Here is a 27,838-nt window from a genome sequence, read left to right on the forward strand (position 1 = left end):
GCCTTCTTTACAGTTTTCAAATGTGGGGGAGCACTGACCCTTTCTAAAAACAATTGCTCTATAAGGCTACACATTTATTGTCATTGCTACATTTTATTACTCATCTTTATGTTTAGGCCCTCTCAAATTCATGTCTCTTATTCAAATCAATGTGTGGTTGCTAGTGTGATTTGGACCCTAGCAACCAGATTGCAAACTGGGTCAGAATATTGCTCTTTATATCCTACTACACGTTAATATAAAGGTGAACAACCCCTTGAATATTCTGAGCAATAGTGGCCCGTAATTCTGGATAACAGGTTTCCTGATAACAGATCCCATACCAGTAGCTTACTTGCCCCCCCCCTGGAAAATGTTCTGCGGACACCCAAGGCTCCAACCCTACTTCATTTCAATCCCTTTAAGATAAACGGGTATAAATCATGCGACGCTCACCCTGTGAGTGAGTGGGTCCAGGTGCAGCTGCCTGGACCTATTGCTTACAATTCAACTTCACTGTTCAGTAAGCATTTGATGTTAACAGGTCACTCACCGCTCCATGTCTCTGGTCCGGATGCAGCGACCCAAAATCGCATTTTGGGGAGACAAGTGGTATCCCTGTCTGAGGCTGCTGGGAGTTGGAATTTAACAACAGCAAGATGAGGCATGTGCCAGATAATTGATTGAAGTGTAGCTTCCCGGTGTTGTAATTGTTTGTGAGATTACAATCCTGATGTTTTTGTGACTAAGGGCAGAGACATGCTCAGATTCGGGGAAATAAGTCGTCTGGCGACAAATCTCCTCTTCTTTGGGGCGACTAATCACCCGAACTGCCTTCCTTGCCTTCCCACTGGCTAGAATGTAAATCGCCGGCGGGATGGCATTCGGAGCCGAGCGACTAATCTACCTGAATCTGAGCGTGTGTCGCTGCCCTAAAAGGGCACAAAACAATAATGTCCTCAGCAGGTCTGCAATAACTGCGTATTAATGTTTTTTTTAAACCAGAATAGCCTTACAGCATATATGCTAAACAATACCGTCTCGTTTTTTTGCTAATGTGGTAAGTAAAATAAGGTTTAATATTGCGTGCCCTGCAGCAGGTGGCACTGCCCATTCTAGCTGGGTAGTTCCATAACTGCAGATCAGACAATCTATAACAAGCGATGTGTGCATGCAATGTGAACTTGTGTAGGCTGAGTCCACCAGCAGCCAATCAGAATGTGAGGAAGCCGGGGGGTGGGTCTGGCTGTTAGTGCTTTCATTAGCCAGCTGCATATCCCTGTGTGCCTTCACCATGCTGCAGCAGCTAGCCTTCCCATTATATAGACATTTTCTGCTGAAAAGGAAAATCTTTGCTTCCTGTTGCAGACAGGCAGCTGCTATGTCCTCTCTGTTAATTAACCAACCCGAGTATTCATGGCTGAAAGATCTGGGCTTGAAGGAGGAGAATGAAGGAGTTTACAATGGTACATGGGGAGGAAAAGGAGAGGTATGTTAAGAACACCCACATAGTAAAAACCGGTTTTGGAATCAGTTGTATTGACGAGGCCTGAATCCACGTTGCACAGATTGCTGCCAGTACAAGAGGCCACAGATTGTTGTTACTTTGTTGAGATCAGATTTTACACATTATACACATGCATCGATTTGTATCATGCAAGAACTTTCCCTGCTATGAGGATTCCACAGGAGATCACATGCAATGAAATAGCAGTGCAAGCAGCCACTTTCTCATTCACTTGTAATCCTGGAAAGGGAACCTGATAGTATGTGACCTTGCAAAAGCAATATGTGCCCAACTATTCTAGACACAAGTGTGCAGCATCTAATCCTGAGTATTCTGTAAGCACTAGAATGCGTTCGTTACCACGAGTAACAAAAATGTGATTATTCACAGAAGAGAGCGCTGATCTATTTATATGCTATTTGATAATTGATCCTGCACCTCGCAAGTATCAGTTGGATTGAGTACCGGCATATGTGGACTTTGTATCTATGTGTGTATGTATGAATATATATTTGCAAAATCACTACATTCAAGAAAAAATATTTATAATTCCATTAAATTTACAATGACATAGACATGTTTTGATCCACCTGGGACTATCACCAGGACTATACTAACTACTATATACTATATAGAGTACCCTTATGCAAAATGATTCCTCAACATGAATATATTTATTCTTTAATATACTTTAATTTAATGCCAAAATTATTATTAGTAAATAGTTTTCCCTATATTTCAGGACAGTAATGTTTTGACATCAGCTGGAAGACTGATGGGACTCAGTGTATTCTCCACCAGTGTATTTCCAGTGAAGGATAAATGCCTGAAACTTTCACAGGGACCTCTTTTTTGCTTGACGGTGTTTTCAGGCTGAAAAGTGGTATTAGGCATTTTCCTTTCCAATGAGTTAGAGGCAGCAGTGATGGTTTCAGGTGTTTCAACTCCTAGGTGAAATAAGGGCAGTGTGCCTAAGAACTAAATGTACTTGTTTCCAATGGGTAAAATACTTTGGGATAAATACTTTTCCCTGCCTCGGATATTGGTGGGAGGTAATTGTTATGGCCATGTTTGTATATTCTAGCTGTTTATCGGTGCCATAACACTTTTGGAATTTAATGGCGAGGCATGATCATTTGTAGATTGAGATTCAATATAAGCCCTGACATTTCAAGTACAGCTGGCCATAGGCCCAAAAGTTTGTGGCATCATGTATCAGAAAAAGTGCTGTCAATCTCAGCATTTTATCAGAAAAAGAAAATATATATAATGGGATGCTCGTCTCTACAGGGCCTGTCCAAAAGGGCCCATGATTTCTGGGATAAAGCCCCCAGTTCCAAAGGTTATAGACGTCAAAAACAAGAAAAGTTATCCCAAAACTCAATATTATATTAAAAATATACTCTTTATTCAAAAATCATTTTAAAAAATAGGCATACAGACCACATGGCATTCCGCCTTACGCGTTTCATACCCCCTGGTACTTATTCATAGGCATTCCTATGAATACCATGTGGTCTGTATGCCTATTTTTTAACATGATTTTTGAATAAAGAGTATATTTTTAATATAATATTGAGTTTTGGGATAACTTTTTCTTGTTTTAGATATCATGTATCAGCAGCCTTATTGACAGAATAACTTGTTAGGCAATCTTTGCCTGAACTTAAACCCTTTGTCCTTTGAGCTGTCAATGTTTATTACCTTGCCAGCTGCTTGAGTGCCAGACTTAATTTGTATGCAATAAAACAAGATATTAGTGACTGTCCATAACATGCCTGCACAGACTACCCCCTGGCATAGTATCTGTTTTTTACATTCATGTACCTAGACTGCTCCTAAGACTTTGAGCACACATGCTGTTAGCTCCTATGTTGTCAGCCTATATATTTTTGTAGGCTCATCTCTGTGCCCTTGCTCCATTGATTTGAATCCGATTAGCCTGTGTGCGGTCACATACAGGCTCAGGTCAGCCCAAATACTGACCTCCGCTTCAGCTCCATTGTGTGTAACCGCACACAGGCATACCTCCCAACATTTTGGAAGTAAAAAGAGGGACAAAATTTTTTTTCCTGCATGTAGCGCAAGAATTTTTTGACCACACCACTTTCTGTGGCCACACCCCCTAATTACCATGTTTGTTTTACAAAATTTGGCAGGTTATGAAAGTTTGAAAATATTTCTCCTTATCTAAACTGTTTTTGTGTCTCAAAATTGTTACAAAGTATCTTATTTGCACCTGTTAGCTGTTCTGGGCTCTCTGCTAAAAGCCAATTAAGTGAGAAACTTTGTTTCTTTTTCTGGCTGTTCAGTGCAGAGAAAAGAGGGACTTTCCAGTACAAATGAGGGACTGCGGGTTGAGCTGTCAAAAGAGGGACTGTCCCTCCGAAAAAGGGACAGTTGGGAGGTATGCACAGGCAGGTTGGATTCAGATCAATGATGCAGAGGCACTGAGCAGATCTGCTTTTCTCAGCCTGCAAAAATATGCAGTGATGGTTGACCCCAATGTTATTAATAGGGAAAAAAGATAAATATATAGGAATTCCGGTATTTTTTTCCAGAAAAGGTTGCAACCCTTTATAAAGATGATACCTTTATTGGCTAGGTATCATAGCAAGCTTTCCGAACATTTTAGTTCCTTCTTCAAGCTGTATTCAGAACTAAAATGTTCTGAAAGCTTGCTGTGATTATCTTAGTTAGCCAATAAAGGTATCACCTTTTTGCCACCTTTTTATTTTTTTTTTGCCCTGTGACTAACACGGAACAGCAACTTTACCAAAATAAAGTTACTATAAGCCATGTGCCCCAAAAACATTTTTGGGCATACTTATATAAATTGTATTATGGTGGATTGACCTAAGAAAATTCTGACCTACAGTATGTTAGTTAAAAAAATATATATATATGTCTAAGCTGGTGTGTAAACATTTGTGAGAGCACACAATTTAGAAGGAATATTGAGCTGCAGTGCTTTTTTTATATAATTTGCTAAATGTATCTAGACTGGAAACATTTGGACTCTTGTGTGCTATAAGTAAAAGGCTTTTGCACAGCTTGGCTTAAAGGGCATCTGTTGGGCAAAAATGTTATTCCCAACCAAAGATGCGGACAACAGTCGTTTTTTTGTAATGATTGTACCAGTACATCAGCCATGATAAAGAATTGATACAAACAAATTAGATGTTACTACCACAGTATAAATATGTAACCTTACATGCCATGTCAAGTCTCCATTGCACCTGAGTCCTTCACTTCCTATAGGTCTAATGAATCATTATTGCCTATAATCAGATTTTTGTATCTGTCCCATTACGTTTTGACCATGTCACTACATCTGACTTGTAGTATGCATTCTGTCGATCTGATACAAAATCTCCTGTGTAGTTTAGCCCTTAAGCCCAGCTAATTGCATTTGTAATGAATTCCTTGTTCTAATTACTGAATCACAGCTAGAAGCAATCACAAGCTACAATGTGTACATGAAACAAAGAAATAAGTTGCCAGCACACTTTTTCTAGGGGTGCTTTGGGCCTCACATGCCTCTTGGTCAAAATCTGAGATGTGCTGTGCTCTGCCAGCTGTATATGATGCAGCAAATGGGCATGATTATAAAAAAAAAAGTTTATTTGCTATTATGCAAATACTATGTAGGTCATATGAATGCTCATGTTTAGTTTGTTTTAAATATATGCAATATTTGTTGCCACAAAAACAATATTGGAGCCAGTGGCGACTATGTAAGACCTACACAAAACCTATTTACACTGTATTTAATTCACTGAGAATTTTTTATTGTCATTACAACACAAAACTTCAAAAAATGTGTTAACCTCTAAAAAAGGATAATCTGAAAGTGTTTTTTTTCCTTTTGTAAACCTGTCATTTATATTTTTACAGGTTGTGACATCCTACAGTCCTGCGAGCAATGCGCCAATAGCTAGAGTTAAACAGGTATAATTTGCTCTTTAATCATCTGTTAAATAAACCTTCATCTTTATATCTATTTAATACAAAAAAGCCATGAATATCCTGTAAATGATATTCTTATGATCAGTGCTTAGTGATGTCATCCGTTATAATTAGTGCTTAATAATACAATGTGTGTTACATGATTCTTTGGAACTTGTGTATTATAAAAAATAATGTGCCCTTAGCTGTTAAAGAGTATGATAATAACAGAAACCTCCAAGTTCCATGACCTGTATACATGCACTCGGTCTATGCAATGATTTCTATGTATGGTAATGGAACTTTAATGAGTAATCATGTAATTTAAGTTTTTATTCCATAAAAACCTGTTATATAATTACCATCTTTTTAAATTAAAAATTATTCTGGTTTGCATCATGGCTAACAAAGCACATTATTTATTATCACAGTTAAATATAATGCCTTTTATTAAGGTCTGTCAGTTCTGTAGTAAACCCACCGTCTAAGTTGGGTAGTCTGACAAAAAACTTGGTATATGAAATATCCTACTTCGTTCTTGTGTTGCCGCATCTCTAGTTTAAAGGAGAATTCAACGGTAAATTAAAAAACACCTACCTCCCTACCCTACATTGGCCCCCTAACTCCTCCCTCCCAGCCTAGCTGCTACCCCGGGCAAATTCCCCTAAGTCTTTACTTAACTCTCGGTGCAGATTCTGTCCAGCGGAGTTCTTGGCAGCCATCTTCCGGCGCTGCTGTACTCTTCAGAACTAAAGTGGCGTTCTGGGTTGGAAATTGGACCCACAGGCATTTTTCCCATGTTTGCTGGCTTTGGCTTTTTAATAAGCACACAGGATGCTTAATTTAAGATCCCATGCGATTTCTCCTGCACTTCTGCCTGCTTTGATTCCCTGGTTGGCATTCAAGGCCAGATCCACTCAAGGCAGTAGAAAGCAAAGTCTTATGCACTAATCATCCGTTTGTTCAACAAATTTGCCTATTCAAAAAGTATATGGACATTAAAGATTGTTTTACATAGTGCCTTTACCTCTTACATTCATAATCACTTATTACTTTCAGGCCACGCTAGAGGAATACAATGAAACTGTTAATAAGGCTAAAGAAGCATGGAAGATATGGACAGATGTAAGTAGTAGTGTTATTATTTCAAGGTTAACACGGTTAAAGGAGAAGGAAAGCTACGGAGGGATTTTATTGCCAATAGATTAGCTGCAATAGTGCAAGCTACAATGCTATATTTATTCTGTATAATGTTTTAAAAATCTCTAGAAACTCTGTTTGTTTAGGATAGGAGCTGCAGTATTAACTTGGTGTGACATCACTTCCTGCCTGAGTCTCTCCCTGCTCTGGGCACAGATTACAGTAGAGAAGGGAGGGGGGGAGAGGAGCAAACTGAGCATGCTCTTGCCCAGGGCAATGAGGTTTAAGCTGAAGGCAGGAAGTCTGATACAGAAGCCCATGAGTACACAATAGAAGGAAAGAAATGCAGTGTTTCTTTTGACAGGGGACTCAGAGCAGCACTACTTTGAGGGTTTACTGGTATATTTAGGTGGAGCTTTCTGATGAGGCTTACTTAGTTTTAACCTTTCCTTCTCCTTTAAGCACATACTTAATACAAAATGGTTGTTTAAAAGTATTCTTAGAATAGAATTTACATTTTTCTTTATCTATTTTTTACACTCATTCAGCCTTGCAACTTCATTTCTACCAAAGTGTTACATTTTAACTATAATATTCTTATCTCCATTTACATTACACATGTCTTTATTTGTCATATGTTCTCTGTCTGTCCTAAATGCATATGGTATAGACGTCTTACCCTAATTTTTGCTATTTAAAAGAACTGGATGTGCATATCAGAATTTTTTAAATACACTGGGAAATTGGGACAGTTACGTTTTCCTCAGTAAACCATTAACTGTAGACCCTTGTGGGCAGTTACTGCCTTTAAAGGAGATGAAAAGGTTGGAACAAAGAAGCATTACACGTATTTGCAATGGTAAATAGATTCTTTGTTACTTTCAGCGCTGCTGTGTGCTTCACAAAAATCTCTCCTAAATCTCTCTCCTTCTTTCCATAAAATGAAGCAGTTTGCTAATGTCTGTTCACTTCCTTTCTTTGTCTACCCCGTGGCCCCTGGTTGACGCATGGTTAAACAAGATTTAGAACAGGAGCAGCAATGGCTGTCCATCACTGCCTCTTGCCAATTGAAAACATCATGATAATCATATTTCCATAGTGATGCATTAAAATAAGGTGCTCACAAGTAAGCAAGTATGCTCTATTGGCAGATTGGATTACTGGTGCATGCACATTGGCAGCTTGCACTTGGGGGAAATTATGAAGAATGGAATGAGGTTGGCAGCCACAAAGTGACTGAAACCGACACGATATTATATCAGCCAGAACCAGATATATGATGCACTTTATAAACATAATTTTCTTTCTTTTTTTTAAGGGGCATTCAGACACTGCTCATCCCCATTTGTCTAACTTTTAGTCCCCTGATGTGAATACACCAAATCTGTTCTTTGAAGGGGATCTGTCAATACCCCATCCACCTGCTAAGATGAGGCATTGACAGAAAAATATCTAAACAAACTAACTGTGATCTGACAAGATTACAGGATGTGTTTACCTCCAAACCCCATGAGGTGCCACTTATGCCCATGTGGTTAGGTGGTCTGATCATAAGTGGCCAAAATGACAAGCTGAATCTGAGTCTAATGCACCTACACCTACAGCTCCAATATAAGATACATAATGTATGTTATTCTGGGGACTGTTTAGAGTAACGTTTAAAGAGAGAAAATATAAGGGTTTACTCATTCCTTAAAAAAAACTTTATGCAGAATGCTCTGAAATTTGACTGTGTTTTTTGCTGTAATAGCAATAGAGATTACCTTACATTTTATATAAACTGATGTAATTCATGATGATTGCAAACCTTTAAAAACCCAATACGAATATTGTTAAATGTTCCTTACTAGGCTTAAGGCATGGTGCCCCACTTTGCGTAAAAACCCCCTTATCCTGAAAAACTCCCAGGTCAGATAACAGACCCCATACCTGTACACTAGTGATTGCTGCTCTGCATGCCTCCCTCACACATCTGTTTCTTCCTTTTTCTCAGTTTTTTCTTCCCAGTGGGTGTGTCTTTAATAAGCACAAACTATTTCTAAATATATATCTTCAAAGAAAACACTGTATTACTGTTTTAATCTAGTATTAATTATAAAACTTTGTTTTTCTTCCAGATCCCAGCACCAAAGCGTGGGGAGATTGTGAGACAAATTGGGGATGCACTGAGGAAAAAGATAAAACTTCTTGGACACCTGGTATGATGTGCAAAATTCTTTATGTTAACATCAAGGATGTGTGATATAAATTTCTAACACTATTTATAAACAAGATGCATGTGCCTAGGATGCAACAGAGGGGGTGCTAGGACTTTACACACATACCTTTGCTGCCTCTAACTCTAGTCCTGTGCATCCAGACAAAGAGTGGGCAGGCGATTGGTGTTGGCAGTGGTGAGGAAAATGGCGGTGAGCAGGAGAAGGAGATTGTTGGCTGTGGTGAAGGCATGACAGCTGGGACGTTACCTTGGACATCCTTAGCTAGCATGGTTTACTGAAGTACAACGTTAAATTTTTATTTTTTTACTTTGGGCTCTTTAGAGGCTTATTATAATTTAGTGGAAAATGGATGTTATTGGGAAAACAGAAGATGTAGAGTCTCTCAACTAGTTGCCACAAATAGCTGCCTTTGGTTCTGCAGACTTCTTTCTTAGGGAATCTGAGCTTACAATCTCTAGATTCAAAGGATATCTCTCACTACATACCAGTTAAAACTAAGAATTGTTTACAGAGCATTCTTGGAGATAATTTTTTTTATTTTTATTTTGCAAATGTGATGATATGGACCCTGGTAACCCTGGTAATGTAAGGACCTGTCTGGTCTCTGGTATAGTACCTAACAGAGTGACTTTAACTGGAAAATGTATTCTAAGAGGTTTAAGGGGTAGTGTAGATTCTAGTGTAGAAGAATACTTGCCTGCAGACACATTTTGTTTGGGTAGGTATTCAAAATGTTGTGTTCTAATAATAGCAGGAATATAGTGAGGTTGTTTTGGGATGATTATGCTGACATTACTTCACAGAGGTGTTTTCTGTAAGCAGTTTATGAAACCCAAATGCTTTGCTTATATGATTCTTGGCTCCTTCCATTTGATAGGAAAGAAGGCTGTCCTTTTCTACGTCCGGTTTCTAGTCCTCTTCGAACCACAGACTGTTAGAATTAAAGTTAATGAACCTAGACAAAAATTATTTATAAATGACTGCAAAATTTAAAATAGTAATTAAAATGCTTAATTCCACAATTAGGTTAAAAGTATCATTTAGAGCAGTATATTTATCGGTTTGCTATGAATAAAAAGAATAGAAATTTTATTGCTACCTATGTATAGTTGCAAGTTCCAATGTAACTTGTATAAAAAGCACACTTGCAGAAAATTAACTATCTGTGCACATAGTAAACTAGACCGTGATTATTCATTCCAGATGAAATTAAGTTTGTCAGCACAAATTTGCTGCATCGTGTTTGTAAAGCAAAGTTTAATCGAAGTTAGTTTGGAGAGGTAAATAAGGTCATTGGCCTCATCAGCTAGAAGAACCAGAACATTCATTTTATCAACCATAATATAAGATGCCAAACACAAACCTGTCTTGTTTTTGTCTTTTCTGTGAAATTTAGTACTTTAAATCAGGTGTTTCTCTTTATTGAAGGAATCCTTAGAGATGGGAAAGATATTAGTTGAAGGAGTTGGAGAAGTGCAAGAATATGTAGATATCTGTGATTATGCTGTAGGTCTTTCTCGTATAATTGGAGGACCCATACTGCCTTCAGAAAGTAAGTATAATATTGTTTTCATAAAAACACTGCAAATAAATTAGCACATAATTTTCACTTCTAGTTACAACACTTATTTCTGACCTAGATGTTTTTGGAGATATTAAAAAAGCAAAAATGGCCAATTGCCATTCAGAAAACTGTTTTTTTTTTTTCCATGTATTCTTTGTATTATTTATAGCAGTGGTAGTCAACTGAATTCACTGTGTTGCTGCCTGCAGTTAATTTTTCCAAACAAGAATTGCCAGACTCGCACATGGCCATGTGCCATGTTGGGGAGGCAGTTTTGGCTAATGTGCAATCACTGCTGATTTATTTACGATCATGGGTGCTAAAATGCCTAATATCAACCCTTTATGCTTGTAAAATGGATTTATGAAACTAGAAAAGCTTTCTGTTCTTCAGACAGTGATACCTACAAATTAATTGCTTATTAGATTTTGTCAAAGTTTTTGCAGTTTTGATACACTTCTGCATCTTTCATGAATTAGTCTAAACTTTCATGGTGGGCTTTTGAAATCTGTTTCTGTAGGACCTGGGCATGCTTTGATTGAACAGTGGAATCCAGTGGGTTTGGTGGGTATAATTACCGCCTTCAATTTTCCTGTTGCTGTGTATGGCTGGAACAACGCACTTGCTCTAATTTGTGGAAATGTCTGTTTATGGTAAGCATGTTTAGAATACAACTTGCTTCTTGCTCAGTGTATGTAATCAAGTAGTCTTATTAGTGATGCTTTACCACATCCATGCACAAGCTTTAAATTTAGTTGTCCTTTAGGCTAATGGGTCGTTTTCTCCACTGTATACAGGCCTGGACTAGGAGTCAAAATAGGCCCTGCCATTCCAAGTACACAGAGGCCCAAACAGCCCACTATATGGTAACTTTCTATGGAACCATACAGCAGCCCCTCTGGCATTTGCCAGAACCCACAGTACGGGCCTGACTGTATATATAACTTGCCATCAACCTTAGAGTATAAAACCATTCTGCCCCGAATCTGCCTCCGCTATGTGATAAAATGCACTATTCCCCCTCTCAGTAGTCCACAAAAGTTTTTGTTTATAGGAAGCAGAGCTGTCCCATAAAAAAAAAATAGAAAAAATTTCAATGAAATGTATTAACATTATTTACAAACTGTGTTATGTTTTCAAATAAATAATGCCAAAGGCTAGGATTTTCCTTTGAAACTATTTTATTTTTCTTATAGGAAAGGAGCTCCTACCACATCCCTTACTAGTGTTGCTGTGACAAAGTGAGTAACTTGATTATAGGAATCTCATTCAGGCATCAATTCTTCTGAAAATAATTTGCCATTGGCATTAAGATTGCTGCAAGTAAATATATTCCTTGCGTAGTAATAGGTTTAATTGTGGCAATCTTAATTCAAGTAATTTTCAGGGGATTTGATGCCCGTGGTAGTGAACATTTAACCACGAGCAACAAATCTCCTATGTGCCATCACCCTAAACCATTATAAGAGAAAATTAATTTAATTACATGCAGAAACAAGAGATTGGGAGTCTTATTGTGCTGTTCTGTACCAAACAGATTTTTAATATGCATATGTTTTCCTATAGCATCTGCTAGTGGGTGGTACTTAAATTTGTCTGTCTGGATGTGTACATGAAAAACGATATCCAAATTTTTGGAACTGGTAATTTACAGGTCTTTTTTTGTCCGTCATTGACAGAATTGTTGCACAAGTATTAGAAGATAACAATTTGCCCGGTGCTATCTGTTCCTTGACGTGTGGTGGTGCAGACATTGGGTAAGTTCACAAGGACAAAGATACAGGTTTATTTTGCTAGTATCTAAATGACTAATGGGATTAAATTATTTTTTATAACTAGGATGCACCAAATCCACTATTTTTTACTTATTTCTACTCATAAGAAACAAATTACTCATGCTCCGGCATCGGACTGGAGGCCCACAGTGATTCTGCCACAGGGCCCCTCTACCTCTGTCACCATCCCCCTAAAAGCACTCCTGCTCCATCCATGACCCCCCTCCGGGCCCCTGCTCGTACCGAGACTGGGGGAGGGCACAATCAGGTGGCAGTTTGGGCCATAAGCGGATGCAGGTCTGGGTCAGCAGGGCCCACGAGGGTCGGGGTCCACCAGGTTTTTGTCTGATGTCCCACCAGCCAAGTCCAAACCTTATTTTGCTCTCTACATCATCATGTACAATATCTGACTATAGATAAACACAAGCATATACAATTAAAAAGAAAAATTAGAATTCATTGTTCCAGCAATGATGACAAGCCGTCCAGGCCCAAATGCAGCAAAATAGGCCCAAACCAGAACACTCCCAACACCATGTTTCACAGATGGGATAAGGTTCTTATGCTGCAATGAAGTGGTGTTGTTTTTTTTTCTCCAAAAAGTTCTATTTTGGCTTTATCCGTCCACAAAACATTTGTCAAGTGTCCTTCTGGGTTGTCCACATGATCTTTAGAAACTTGAAGATGGTCAGCAATATTTTTGGGGAAGAGCAGTTTCTTTCTCCTTGCTACTCTGCCATACACACCATTGCTGTTCAGTGTTCTCCTGAGTGTGGACTCATGACCATCAACATTAGCCAATGTGAGACAGGCCTTCAGTTTCTTAGATATTAGTTAAACAATAATTCCCAGGGAAGGCTATTTCTTCTTAAAATGTTCCCGCTGTTGATAACGATGTCTGTGTGCCATCAATTAATGAACTATTAAAGAGAATTATCAGACCACATATGGCAGTAATTTCAAACTGCAATGTGGGTTTATTGAATACAACAGGGTCTCTCCAAAATCTTTTGTATTTTACAGCTTTATTGGCAGATAAGGTTGACAAACACATATAAATCTGGAAACAATGAAACATTTATTGCAAATCTGAATGATAAATGCTTAAACATTTAATTATGCTGTAACAGTACTGGCAAGAAATTTGTTGTTCACCTTGATTCCTACTAACATACCCCACCCTTACTAAATGCTTGGCATTGTATGACAATGATAACATTGAGTGCTTGATTGTTGTATTTCTTTGCCTGAAAAATGAATAAAAGAGAAAAAGAAAAACAAAACAGGGTCTCTCACTCCTGAAAACACCACTCTCATTTCACCATCAAATTATATGATAATCCTAGGAATTCGGTTACTTTTTCCACATGCAGATATGTTATTGGATCATATTTTTCAATAAATAAATAACCTATAATAACCTATACATAATATAATAATTATTGTTTTATTAGGTAACTAGGGTTTCTTCATGTACTTTTAGGTCTTGTTTGTAAATCATATGGTGTTTTCGGTCAAATTCGTATAAAAATATAGAACTTTCAAGCACCACTGTATATATGGCGCACAAAACCATTTTAATGCTTTACTGCCATGTCTGTTTTAGCATTACCTTAGTTAGCATTATCAATACACTTCAAATTGATTATGGTTCTTTTTTGTTCTTAGCAACGCTATAGCAAAAGATGAAAGAGTAGATCTGGTGTCATTCACTGGGAGCACAAATGTTGGAAAGCAGGTGGCACTTAAAGTTCAAGAAAGGTTTGGTGAGTTTCAGGAAGCACCATACATGGACTTAATTTGCCTAAAGTGTAAATAATGTTTATTTCTTTTACCGTATTTATCTACAAATTATGTATTTGTGAACAGCTACAACTGTTCCCGGCAGAATGTATGGGTCTCAGGATCAGGAAAATTTCCCCTGTTTTCCTTGCTTAGTTTTGTAGTATTCTGCTTATTTAGGTTAAAATGACAGACTCAGTAGTTTGCAAACGTATTGAAATATAATTAAAAACATTGCACAATTATCTGGTCTTGCTTACAAAAATTTATATTTTTAAGTGCGTTTCTGTTTCTGTCCATAAAACAAATATATTCTTCTTTCTTATTCCAAGGACGCAAGTTACTGGAACTGGGTGGAAACAATGCCATTATAGGTAAGGGTGCTTATGTGATCTAGGGTATCTGTTAATCCGTATGCATCAGGCTTTGAGGAAGGTTCCAAGGTAAATGTCCCCAAAATAGAATATTAATAATACTTTTATTAGAAAACAAGCAAATTGCCTACATTTATGTAATTTCAGGGTAACGTCCCAATTTTCTTGCCTTTATGTCTTGTGTCATGTGTTATTGTAACATTATGGGGCAGATTTACTAAGCTTGAGTGAATGTTCGAATTTCAAAAACTTAGAATTTCATTTTTGGGTACTTCGATCATCAAATAGGCTATATATTTCGATTCGAAGTAAAAATCGTTCGACTATTCAACCATACCAGTACTGTCTCTTTAAAAAAAACTGCGACTTCATACTTTGCCAAATTAAAGCTACCGAAGTGCAATGTTAGCCTATGGGGACCTTCCGCAACACTTTTCTATGTTTTTTTTGGTCAAATAAAAATTCTTCGCTTGATCGATAAAAATCGTTCTAATCGATCGAACGATTTTTATTCGGCCGCAGGATTGCCAAATTTGTTGAAAAAACGTTGAATTCAAAAGTTTTTTGTTCTTCGGAATTCGACCCTTGGTAAATCTGGGTCGAATCTCAGGGCGGTGAATCAGGTATTTGCTTTTATAGACTGATTAAAATGAAATTCCTATTACTGCAAATCACACATTTAGACTATGGCTGCTTCACTTGGGCGACTAAAAACAAAAAAATGCACTTAACACTTTCATTCTCCACTCTTTTTGTATCCCCAGTGTTTGAGGATGCCGATCTTAGTCTAGTAACTCCCTCTGTTCTATTTGCGGCTGTGGGCACAGCAGGCCAGAGGTGCACTACTGCCAGGAGGCTGGTAAGGAATTCTTGCTTGACCAATGGAAAAAACTTTCATTTTAGATTAGTAATATTCACATAGAAGGCTTTTTATTTCTTTTTGTAAGGTATATTGCATTGCATTATTCTGGTGGCGTTGTTGATTTAAATGGCAGACCCGCCAGTTTATAGTTAACATATATTGGACACTGAATTGGAAATTGGAAAGGAAGTGGATGTATATTGGGGAAAAAAGTGCCAGTGACACTTTTCACCAGTTTGAGCCTATAGACATTGTTTTCTACAAGTGGCAACTTGTTTGTGCTTACAATAAGTCTTTAAATAAGAATTTATTTTTTACTTGGCTAAGCTGGGACACCTGTTTCTGCCGTGATAATGGGCATGTTGCCCATATCAAGACAATGATTTTGTAATTATGTAATTAGTTTTCTGTGGATGACTGGGAATCAAGGTTTATGTTTGAAGCCTAAAGTGGCTAACTATCTCTATTCTGATTTTTTTTTAAATATAAAATGTATTTTTTGCTGTTTTGTTTAGTTTTTACATGAAAGCATTCATGATGAAATTGTGGAGAAGCTATCTAAAGCTTATGCACAAGTGCGAATCGGAGATCCCTGTGAACGTAAGTGGCTTTCTTTTATTTTCTGGATAATGTTATTTAGCTGCTGGAAAACCATTAGATCACTTGTTGTGCCTGTGTGGAAGCAAAACAACAAAAAGACAATGGGATGAATTGCAAATCATCCTAAATTTACTTAACAACAAATCAAAGGTTGAAATTTTTTTGAATTTAATGCCAGCAGCATGCTTAAAAAAAAAAGTTGGGATAAGGGCAACAAAAAATTGGAAAAGTGGCATGAAGCTAATGTGAAAACTGTGTGGGCAAATATTGCAACAATTTATGACATTCCTCAACATAAATTTGCAAGTATGGCGGTTTCTATATTTTTGTTTAACCTTTTGTGGGAAAAACGCATTGCAAAGTGCCCAGCCACAGAGATTTAGTTAAAAAAGTATGTTTTCCATCCTCCAGGATACATAAATGTTTTAGCATTGCATTTAGGTGTGCCATGTTTTGAATGTAATGTATCCTACAGCCTACCTCTGTAATTAAAAAGAGGAGGAAAGCCAACTTGAAAGAAACACATTTTATTTAAGCAAAAGTTTTTAGAAAAAAAAACAGACATTACACTTTTTGTAAATGCATAAGGAGCATTCATAATCACAGTATAATCAGAAATGGTGCATAACAGAGTAAAACAAAGCGCATTATTGTTGCCTCTCAATAGGATACCCAAGAGCAGCATCTTGGAAGGTGGACTATATCAAAGCAACTTGCAGGGCTCCCTATTGCAAATCACATTGCATTTAAACAGACCCCAAATGTCAAACCAAGCTTTAGGGCTCTTACTGACGAGCGGTTGTAGCTGCAGGAAGCGCAGGAATAGACGCATTACGTTTTTTCCAATGGGGCTATACTCACACAGGTGCGTGTAGGCGCCAAACGCAGGAAAAATGCAGCATGTTGCATCTCAACCTGCGTTCTGCGCCTACACGCGCCTGTGTGAGAACAGCCCCATTGGAAAAAACTAAATGCGTCTATTCCTGCGCTCTCCTGAGGCTGAATGCAGCAAAACGGAACGCAGGGGAACGCAGCTACAACCGCTCGTCAGTAAGAGCCCTTAAAAGTTATTTCTTGTTTTTTTATCCCCTAGACAAGCAAACCACGACACCCTGGTTTGGATGAAGTAGTCAAACTATCTTGCATTTTTTTGGAGACCCACCAATAAAGGGGTTATTCACCTGGCCAAATTTGAACAGCCCCGTGTCAGTAAAAACATTTTTTTTTTTTTTTAAATCATCATTATTTTTTAAATAAACCATTTTTAAGATGCAGACCACTGTCTTAAAAATGGCTTATTTAAAAAAAATGCTTTTACTGACAATTGCTATTTCAACTTTAGACAGTTTTCTGCAGGTAAACAACCCATTTAAATTCATTATTAACATTCACAAAGCATGAGACATTTCCAGAAAAATCAGAACAAAAAATGGGGGTAAAATGTGGAAAGAGCACCCAAATGAAATACATTTCAGTGGGTAAAAATACTAACCAAGTGTACAGTATATCTAGCCCTGTGTCCTTCTGTACATGGTACAACCCAGAATGTTTACTCCTGCTTTAGCCATCCATAAATCATTGACTCATTAGGATGTGCATCTGGCTGCCCGAATTTTTTCCATAAGACCTATGGCACCAAGGCTATATGGCCCCTTATGGTGATCTGGCACAGAACTGTGGCAAACTATAACCACACTTGCCTGCCATGTTTGCCATAGGCAAAGGGTTTTCTGTTATTTGAAATGGGAAAAGTTAACAGACAATTTTAGGTGTCAGTCTTTCCCACTGCAGTTTTCTGCTTCAACACTGTGCCAGTCAAATAATGTGCCGTAGGCCTAAGATTTAACACAAGAAGCATCATGTCGGAAACCTTGAACTCTTGGGTAAAATTGATTTGATTGATTAATTGGAAGTACTTTACCCTCTATATGTTGTATTTTGCAAATGTAGTCTGAGGATTTGACCTGGTCATGCATCCATAAATATTACCCATGCTTATTTTGAAAATTTTAACTTAATATGATTATTTTGTCTCTAATATCCCTTCAGCTGACATACTTTGTGGTCCGCTACACACTAAGCAGGCAGTGGAAATGTATCTGTCTGCTATTGAGCAAGCAAAATGTGAAGGAGGTACAGTTGTGTGTGGTGGCAAGGTATGGCTGATTGTTCTTTCTCATAGATAGTATGTAAGAGGCAGACATGTTGTATGTGTGTATTTAAAGGAACAGTTCAGTGTAAATATAAAAAATGGATAAATAGACTGTACAAAATAAAAAAAATGTTTCTAATATACTTTGTAATGTATAAAGGCTGGAGTGACTGGATGTTGAACAGAACACAAATTCCTGCTTTTCAGCTCTATCACTCTGAGTAAGTTAGTAAAAAAATAAAAATAGGGGTGTGGAAGCACTCTAAAGGCTAAGTAATAGTATATTTAAGTATAAAGGAAGTGCTAGTTTTAATGCACATTCCCTGGGCCCCTGTCTCAAAAGTAAGTTTACAAAACAGGGGTTTTTAGTTACAAAGTTATGATCATAAAGTTGAAAAGCCACCATACCACGTCAAGGTAAACCCCACATGGCGGCCCCTAACTTGTTTGCCTTTCGGCCATAGTATAAAAAGTCTTACTGCATAGTAGCATTCAGTGTAATCGGTGTCTGTTGAACCTTGGTTTCAGTGAAAAGGATCTATCCTCCCCCGCCAGTATGCGGATTTTAAGGGAGAGGCATTGTCCAACCAACGCCCATTTTTAAAAGTATAGGGCCCCATTAGTTTAAGGGGGGGTAAGTTAGTGGCCTGAAGGGGGGCCACATGGGACAAAATTGTTCAGTGAATTTGCAACTGATCCTTAGCACAAAAGTCAGATTCAAATGCAAACACTTATGATCCATGTGCCCCCTCCGCCTCAAGTCACTGATTGGTTACTGCCTAAACCAAGTAGTGTTCTGGTTATTATGTTAGACAACCAGTCACTCCAGCCTTTATACATTACATTTTTGCCTAACTAATTATATTGAAAACATTATTTATTTTGCACAGCCAATCTATTTACAAGGTTTTTATTTTTATACTGGACAATTACTTTAAAATATACCGTTCTCCTTTTCTCATTAAGCTTTCCACTACAAAGTTCCTTGTGTAGCTTTTCGGCTCCCCATTCCTCAATAGAAATGGTCACATGGAAACATTTATGAACCAACCGCATGTTTTCAGAAATAAATGCTGAAAAGCATGTAGGTGTACTAATATAGACATACAATATACATACCATTATAAAACTGCAGAAATTAACACATATACAGGAATAATGTACAGGTATGGGGGACCTGTTACCCAGAATGCTTGGGAACTAAACCCAATAAGCTGATTCTGCTTCCAATAATGTTTAATTATATCTTAGTTATTATATCTTAGTTTTGATCAAGTACAAGGAACTGTTTTATTAATACAGATTATTTGATTATAATGGAGTCTATGGGAGATGACCTTTCCGTAATTTGGAGCTTTTTGGATAATGGGTTTCAGGATAAAGGATCCCATTCCTGTAAAAGGAAAAAGAAAATAATTTAAAATAATTGGATTATTTGGAGAAATGGAGTCTATGGGAAATGTTATTTCTGTAAGTCAGAGCTTTCCGATAATGGGTTTTCAGATAATGGATCCCATTCCTGTACATATATAAGCAGTAAAGTGCAACCTATGAATTTGGACTAAGAAGCTGGAAAGACACACATTGAGCATGTCTGTGTTATTCTTTCTCTCTTTCTCTCTCTCTCTCTCTCTCTCTCTACAATATTTTTGAAACAATACATGTAATTATTATGTATTATTACATACTAAGGTTATAGATCGGCCAGGGAATTTTGTTGAGCCAACTATCATGACTGGACTAGCTCATGACGCTGCTATTGTTCACAAAGAGACCTTTGCACCAATACTGTACGTGATGAAATTTAAGGTAAAACTTTTAAAATATATCCATATACAGTGTTTCAAATGCTAAATATAAATACAGGTATAGGATCTCCAGAGTGCGTGGGACCTGGGGTTTTCTGGATAAGGGATCCTTCTATAATTTGGATCACCTAAAAAACATTTATATATTAAATAAAGCCAGTAAGATTGTGCTGTTCTAATGTGGATTTATGCAGCATAGTTCTATTAAGTACTGGGGTTTGTTTTATTATTTCAGAGAAAAAGGGAAATCATTAAATTGAATAATTTGCTTAAAGGAGAAGGGGTGCCAGATGGAAATCCAATCTAAGGATTGTAATGAACCGATACCTAATTGGACTTTTCCTTCTCTTTTAAAATGTACTCTGTGGGAGAAGCCCTTCCCATACTTTCCCATACAGCCCTTCCCATAATATAAAGTATAAGTAGTGAAATAAAATGTATTATATATTATTTTCACCTTATGACTTGGTCTAACTTGCTGCAGGTTTTCATGCCCAGTATATAATAATTAGCTGTTACTAGTGCAGCATAGTAAAGTGCAGGAGTGCCCAGACTGTTGTAGGGTATTTTTTTTTTTTTTTTCGCATTGCTTGGGCTTTGCGAATGTGCCTCACAAGAAAACATTGGGCGACTTTAAAAGTCAAACAGGGGAATGTAATAAAAATCGCTAACGGAAAAACTATTCGCAATGCGAAAAGTTATGCCTTTGCCCGAACAAATTTTGCTTTGTGCGAATTTTGCGAGCCCGGAAACTGTTTAGCGACCACTTCCGACTATGAAAGACCGTTTGCGAATTTTATAGTTTGCGCCAATGCGCAGTCAATGTAATAAAACTTCTTACTGAAAAAGTCGTTATGTTTGCTCCAAAAGATTACGACACCTTCAAGCTCTTCTTATTAGTGCGCAATTAAAATTCGCAATGCGCAATTAAAATTCGCAATGCAATAACAGTTTAAGGAACAATATTACATTGCGAGATGTGGATTTTTAGTCTTATTGGTGCGAATTGTTTTGCTCTTTGCGACTTTTATTACATTCCCCTGAAAGAGAAGCATATATTTTACCACCAGGATTCATTTTACCGCAAGTAGGAAAGCACTTGGAGTAGATTAGTCGCCCACAGAAAAAGAGATTTGTTGCGGGCAACTAATTTCCTCGGCTACCATTACTATTTTGCATCCAGGTCTAGCAGTTCAATTGTGACCTGATTGTATGGTTTATAGACAATACTGTCCAGCTGTGATCTACTGATCACTAGCTCAAGATCTACATTTAGGACACCCATGGCATAGTGCCTTAGCAACTACCCATTTATTTTCCCATATTAACATAGTTACTAACAATTTTTATAATTCATATGGCATTCATTTTTCAGACTGAAGAAGAGGCTTTCGCATGGAACAATGAGGTGAAACAGGGCCTTTCAAGCAGCATCTTTACTAAGGATCTGGGAAGGATTTTTCGCTGGCTTGGGTATATAACTAGAATTCTATATATACACATATTATTACTCTAATTTACCCTTACTACCCTAACCCTTTGCCTAGTCCTAAAAAGTCTATGGGGCAAATTGACTAACCTCCGAAAATTCGCCAGTGCCGGCTTCGCTTACAACGCAACGCTTCGCCAGGCGTAGATTCGCCAGGACAATGCTAATTCACTAAAATCCGAAGTTGCGTCTAGGGCGCCGAATGCTGGCAAAATTGCGCTAGTGTTACTTCGCCAAGTGAAGTGAAGTCGCGCTAGCGTTGCCTAACTTGCAGACGGCGGGAAGTTGAAGTTGAATGGACGTATATGTTCAGCAAATACATTACTACACAAGCCCTTAATAAAATAAAATAGTTGTTATATTGCCCTACACATGAGTCCAGTGTATAGTTTGTGCCATATGTTAGAAAATGTAGGGAAAAAAAAAATTTGACGCTAGCATTTTTTGGGACTTAAAAAAATTGTCAACAATTTTTTTTTAGAAACTCCTATCTACTCTATTGCACTTCGCCTGGTCTGAGGTGGCGAAGGCAAGTCTGGTGCAAGAGGTAACGTTCAGTAAAATCTGCATCTTAGTGAATTTGCGTAGTTACGTCCATTCGCCAAAGTGCAAATTCGCCGTTAGGGAGCGAAGTACCGCTAGAGCCTATCTCCTTCGCTAGCGAAGTCACGCCAGCGACCGTTAAATCGGCAAAGTTCCGAAATGACGTCACACTGGTGAATTTTCACCAGCCCTTTAGTAAATTTGCCCCGATGTTGGACTTTAATATAGAACCTCATGCATCAATGTGTTTTTTTAACTTATAAGAAATAAGACAAACAGTTATTAAGTTGTGAAAATCAGATTACATGCATGTACACAGGAGGCCTTTTTCCCCAGTTACACATATTTAACAGACAGTGGTGGCAAAACCCAAGCCTTTACTAAACTGACTCGATTATTAATAGGTGTACATCACAGCAATTATTTTCAAAGCTCAGTGAAGGAACATTAAAAAAGCAGTAGGTTATAGATAATTTAATGAAAAGTCCCATATCATATATGACAAAAATTAGTAAGGGGCCGATTTATTAAGGGTCGAATTGAGAATTCAAATTCAAATTTTCAAATTTTTTTTTTTATGGTCAAAACTCTCAAATTCAAATTGTGAATTATCTCAACTCTATTTGAGGTTTATCATACTCTGGCTCTCGAATCCGACTATTCCCCACCTAAAACCTGCCGAATTACTGTATAAGTAAATGGAAGAGGCGCAGTGACCAATTTCGAGTTGTTTGTAGCCTTCCTGACATTCAAGTTTTTTTCGGAGAAAACATTTGAATCGAGTTTTGTCGAATTCGATTTTAAGTTTTCGAGACGGTCTGAGTTTCGATTTTATTAATAAATAATCGAATATTCGAATTTTGAGTAAAAACGAATTCATGTGAGTTAAAAAAAAAACATAAATTCGACCCTTGATAAATGTGCCCCTTAGTATAGGGCAGCAGATTTTTGCCACTATTTGCATGGAATTCATGAGCAACCTTGGCCACGTCTTTCCCTTTTCACGCAACACTTCACCTATCCAGAATACTGCTGACATCGCCTGGTGATATGATTTGGACTATTTATGTGCTTCTTTTAAAGGCCAAAGGGATCAGATTGTGGCTTGGTGAATGTAAACATTCCTACGAGTGGAGCTGAAATTGGAGGAGCTTTTGGTATGTGGCTATATTATTATTATTCTGAATTTTAAATTATTTCACTTTGAGGGACGGACCTTTTCTGGCTATAAATACAAAGTTTAAGGAGGTTGATTCCAATTTCAAAAGCCAGCTTGAAATCATATACAGAACCAGTTCAATACATTCAGGAAATAGTTTTGCACAGGATTTCACATTTAATAGAGTGACAATTTCACTGACTGCCAAGTCGGCATCACTAGAGATGTCCCTGGTTCTGTGGATTCTAGAGTTTCTCACCTCTGAAATTTGTTCATGTGCTCCCTAGAAATATTTTAGAAGTAACAGTTGCTGGTAGCCGGCAGCAGCTGACTTACAACTGTATGTAAAATTAACATAGAATAAAGAAAGCATAAAATGTCTGCTAAATGTGTAAAGATTAAACCTACATGCTAATTGGTTTCAGTAGGTTTGACCTTGTTTCTACATAAACCCTTAAGGCATGCTGTAACGTAAAGATTTTAGAAATGTAACATAAGCATTTCTTTAACTGTTTTTTTAAAAAAAAATCTCATTACTTTTTGAGCCTAATTTATTCTCAAGTGCAACAGTAGCTCTTGGAAATGAATCTCTGGTGCAATATTAGCCTATACATGTAAATCTGAAGTCTCAGTTGAACTAATCTGGTTACTGCTAATTGTACAAACTATTAACTGTTTCAATAATGCAAAAAAATACTGCAAAATTTCTTCTTAAAAAAGACAATCAGAATGAAAATAAAGGTCATAAATTTCAATCAGTTCTTAGCTTGTCATGGCAAGATTAAATCAGGAACCCTTGAATAAAAGGACCGGAATCACTGATATTATTGGTGAATGAAACTAGGGATGCACTGAATCCTGGATTCGGTTCGGGATTAGGCCAGGATTCTGCCTTTTTTAGCAGGCTTCGGCTGATTCCTTCTGCCCCGCCGAACCGAATCCAAATCCTAATTTGCATATTTTAATTAGGGGCAGGAGGGAAATCACGTGACTTTTTGTCACAAAACAAGGAATTAAAAAAGTTTTCCCCTTCCCATCCCTAATTTGCATATGCAAATTAGGATTCGGTTCGGTATTCGGCCGAATCTTTAGAGAAGGATTCGCGGTTTCGGCCGAATCCAAAATAGTGGATTTGATGCATCCCTAAATGAAACACTATTACAATTAAACTTTCCATATATTTCACAACCTTTTTGGCTTTTGGGACAAGCTTTATTCTATGTATTCTATTTGTTTGGTTGTTGGCACTAAACTAAGGAACTGAGGCTTCCAGATAATTATATTATAGAGCAGGTAATTATAGCTGGCTGCATTATTTCTTTTTTGATTTACTAGGAGGTGAAAAACACACCGGAGGCGGCAGAGAATCTGGCAGTGATTCTTGGAAATATTATATGAGAAGGTCTACCTGGTAAGAGTGAGAAAAACTAGGGCAAACTTGATTGAATGCAGCATGATTTGTTTAAATCAAGGCACACTATTAAAATATTTTTTTTTTATATATATATTTCTTTTTAATGCAAGCATTTAGCCATATTTACATAAAATGGCATTCATATTACAGGAAGTTTCTCAGGCTTTTCTACAGTGAAAGTTTTCAAATATTGTTTGCAGATGCTTAATTTCCCTAGAGAGTATACCCCTGCTTATTGCTCCAGAATTATTGTTTCTTCTTTATTCGCATAGCCTTTCTACAGGTATAGGACCTGTTATCCAGAGGACCTGGGGTTTTCCAGAGAATGGATGTTTCCATAATTTGGATCTTCATACCTTAAGTCTACTTAATAAAATACTTGAAACATTAAATAAACCCAATAGGTTTGTTTTGCCTCCAATAAGGATTAATTATATTTTTCTTAATTTGAATCAAGTATAAAGTACTGTTTTATTATTACAGAGAAAAAGAAATATTTTTTATAAATTTTAATTATTTGGATGAAATGGAGTCTATGGGAGATGGCCTTTCCGAAATTCTGAGTTTTCTGGATAAGGTGTTTCCGGATAATGGATCCCAAACCAGTACCAGTTTTAGCTGGCTGTTCTCTCTGGCTGACTTAATGACTGAATCTGTTAATTCAGTAATTCAGCTCCCATGTATTTCTTGGTCATTCAATGAAAGAGCACTTACACTAAGGCTAGGGCCACATGGGGCTGAAATCAGCTAGCTGAAAAACTCTTGCTGATTTCAGCCCCAAACATGGGTAGTAGCCTCCTCTCTTTTCCGCACTCAGAAGCATTGAATACGATTTGGAGTGAGCAGACTTCAGCGAAGAACAGTGAGACTCTGTATTTTGAGCAGAAATCCACCGAAGTCTGTTCTTGCCAAAGCAGATTCAGTGCTTCTGAATGTGGAAAAAAGAGGTGGTTACTGCCCACAGTTGAGGCTGAAATAAGAAAACCCCCAATAAGAAAATCCCCTACCTACTACCCTAGGTAGTTCCCCTCTCCCTGCTCCCCCCCCCCGCTTAGTTGTTACCCCTGAAACTGACCATAAGAGTTTGCTCACGTGGGCGCCACCTTCTGAATCTCTGGCCTTCTTCTGTAAGTTCTGTATTGGCGCATGCGCAGTTGGAGTAGTCTTCCGATTCGTGACAATTGAGACAAACGTGCCAGAAATTGCGAAGGGAAAGAAGAGGACCTGAAGAAGACAGGAGATCCAGAAGATGGCGCCCATGAGCTCTGCTGCGCTTATTCTGCACCAGGAGCAAACTCTTAGTGACAATCAGGGGTAACTAACTATGCGGGGGGGGGAGCAGGGAGATTCTATATGTCAGTTGGTTTGTATCGGAAGCTTTCAAGTTGAAGCCAAAATTTTACAGCTTCATTAAATGGAGAGAACAATGATTTTCATTTTTTAAATTCAAACTCATAAATGAATAAATCCACCTCCCCATGTTGCCAAATAATAAATAAAAGAATATTGTAGTTTTGTTAAGGTGTAATCATTTTGTGATGAAGAGAAATGTACGTAGAATCTACAAATTGTTGAGTCTATTTCTGGAAATTTAGCACAAACTTAGCTTTAGAACTGGATCTAGAACTCTACTGCTTGCTTTTTAAATGTGTAAATGTTTCAGTTCCCTTATTTTAAAGATTTATTAAATATTTTCTTTTGGTGACCTTTCATCTCTGGGAAAGTTAGACCTTGCAAAGGTTGGTTTGTTTCTAAGTTATGAAAAGCATAACTTGATAAGATCTTTCATAAATATGTGGTATGTGCGTACTTAGCAGCTATGCATTCTTCCAAAGTTTCTCATTTTAGAATTACATTTTTGTCCATTTATAATCTGCGCAGCCACACCCCAGTGTGTGATAACTCTACCTACTTCCTTATAGGCCACATTTTCTTCACAATTGTTATTTGAGGCAGCTGTAAGCACAGTAGAGGATTATGTGGTGATAAACAGTGATAACCTTTTAAAGGACAAGGAAATCCGAATTCGCTGCTTCAAAAAAAAAAAAATGCAGCAGCCTGAGAGCATTTTTTATTGTCATGCTGCCATCTTACCTGGCTTTCTCAGTTATCCCTAACATAGACTTGGTCTTGAATCTTCACATTAGAATAAATTATTCACATTCTGAGCTCTGGCCCAGGGCAAAATTTACTGAGTTCGTTTGAGTGCACCACCATAAATTTGGGGTTGCTTATCCTTTAAATGCATTACTTGTGTGCCAGACGACAAAAAAATTGCAAAAAAGTGTCCGCAGTGTGCTCCATCTACGAAAGCAAATGATCCCTAAAGTGTCAGGCTGTATATGTGTACTCAAATACCAAAAATAATCAATCTTTTGTCTTCTTTCAGTACCATCAATTACAGCAAGGACCTGCCTCTGGCTCAGGGTATAAAATTCCAGTGAAAACCTTTGGATGACATGCAGCAAAGGCAAACATCTTGGGAACCAGTGCTGGAAGAAGCCATTTACACAGCTCAACTGTTCTTGCCACATACAGTCATTAATTTTTTTACTGAAATAACCAATTGTCAGTAAGCACTTGTATACTCTGTTGACTGATGTACAACTGGGAGAGAAATGCAAAAGTCTTCACTTTTCAGAAGAAGAAAAAGACTTTTATATTACTTTTGCACCAGCTCCCTGCATGGAAATCCTGTTGTGTTTGCATATTTTCTTTCCTTTGCTAGGAGCGGTGGTTATGAATGTTTAAATGCTCAGTATATAGGTAAGCCATCATTTCACAGAAGAAAGCCTTTTGGTCTTCTCTAATAAAGATGAAAGCCTGTATTTTGTAAAACTTTTAGTAAAAATTTATACTGTGACATTTTTTCTTTTGCTAATTATGTAAAATGCTACATGTTGGCGTGAATTATAGATTTGTAGGTACTTTGGTCTTTTATTTTGGTTTTATGTAAGGAGTAATGTAATAAAGGTTGCAAAGTCTAGAATTTCACAGCAACCAATCAGCAGAAGGCATTTATTGGTCGTCTGGTTGAGGTCAAACCTCTATTCCCTATATATATTTTTTAATAATAATTTTTATATTATAACAGCTTTTTATAAAGCAACAACATATTCTGCAGTGCTGTACAATAGAAAGGCATCCAAAAATGCAAGCAGTAAAGGGGAAGCTACTCAACAGAGATTATTTCCCTCTAGACCAGGTGCTAACTTTTATACATTTTTTTTTCCTTACATATTATTATTGCTAGTTTTGGAAACAGCACCATGCAGTAGCTATGTGTAAACAGTGGCTCTTCAGTATTTACACAATTAAAGGGGATCTAAACCCCCCTCAAATTCATTCAGAATAAAAAAAAATACTCCTCTCAAACTTTCCAAAGTCATGTAGAAGTCAATGGCAGATGTCCCTTTTACAATTTGAAGATATGATCGGCGCTGGTTTGGGGTGTTCTGATGATAATCCATCAAATCTGAAAAATATGTTTGATTCAAATTTTTTCACAACTTTAACAAGAGTT

General features: G+C 37.4%; 1 protein-coding gene across 1 annotated transcript; it reads left to right on the plus strand.

The window, feature by feature from the left end:
• Window positions 1–1,199: 1,199 nt before the first annotated feature.
• Window positions 1,200–27,242, plus strand: aldh7a1.S (aldehyde dehydrogenase 7 family member A1 S homeolog). Its single transcript, XM_018244277.2, has 18 exons — window positions 1,200–1,468; window positions 5,384–5,437; window positions 6,494–6,559; window positions 8,692–8,772; window positions 10,222–10,345; window positions 10,878–11,010; window positions 11,554–11,598; window positions 12,037–12,114; window positions 13,801–13,898; window positions 14,247–14,288; window positions 15,053–15,147; window positions 15,666–15,750; window positions 17,800–17,906; window positions 19,595–19,711; window positions 21,086–21,183; window positions 22,826–22,899; window positions 24,237–24,312; window positions 26,705–27,242. The coding sequence occupies exons 1-18, from the start codon at window positions 1,274–1,276 to the stop codon at window positions 26,757–26,759; spliced, it is 1,623 nt and encodes a 540-aa protein (XP_018099766.1). The 5' UTR covers window positions 1,200–1,273; the 3' UTR covers window positions 26,760–27,242.
• The last annotated feature ends 596 nt before the right edge of the window (window positions 27,243–27,838 follow it).

The sequence above is a fragment of the Xenopus laevis genome, chromosome 1S (genome assembly GCF_017654675.1).
Source record: "Xenopus laevis strain J_2021 chromosome 1S, Xenopus_laevis_v10.1, whole genome shotgun sequence".
Classification (NCBI taxonomy): Eukaryota; Metazoa; Chordata; class Amphibia; order Anura; family Pipidae; genus Xenopus; species Xenopus laevis.

Bases quoted from the DNA above. Each gene is read 5' to 3' on its own strand.
- aldh7a1.S (XM_018244277.2), top strand. From the start codon at position 1,274: ATGCTGCAGCAGCTAGCCTTCCCATTATATAGACATTTTCTGCTGAAA. The intron at 19,712-21,085 runs GTAAAACTTTTA...TTCATTTTTCAG, and splicing joins TGTACGTGATGAAATTTAAG to ACTGAAGAAGAGGCTTTCGC. The intron at 24,313-26,704 runs GTAAGAGTGAGA...GTCTTCTTTCAG, and splicing joins TATATGAGAAGGTCTACCTG to TACCATCAATTACAGCAAGG.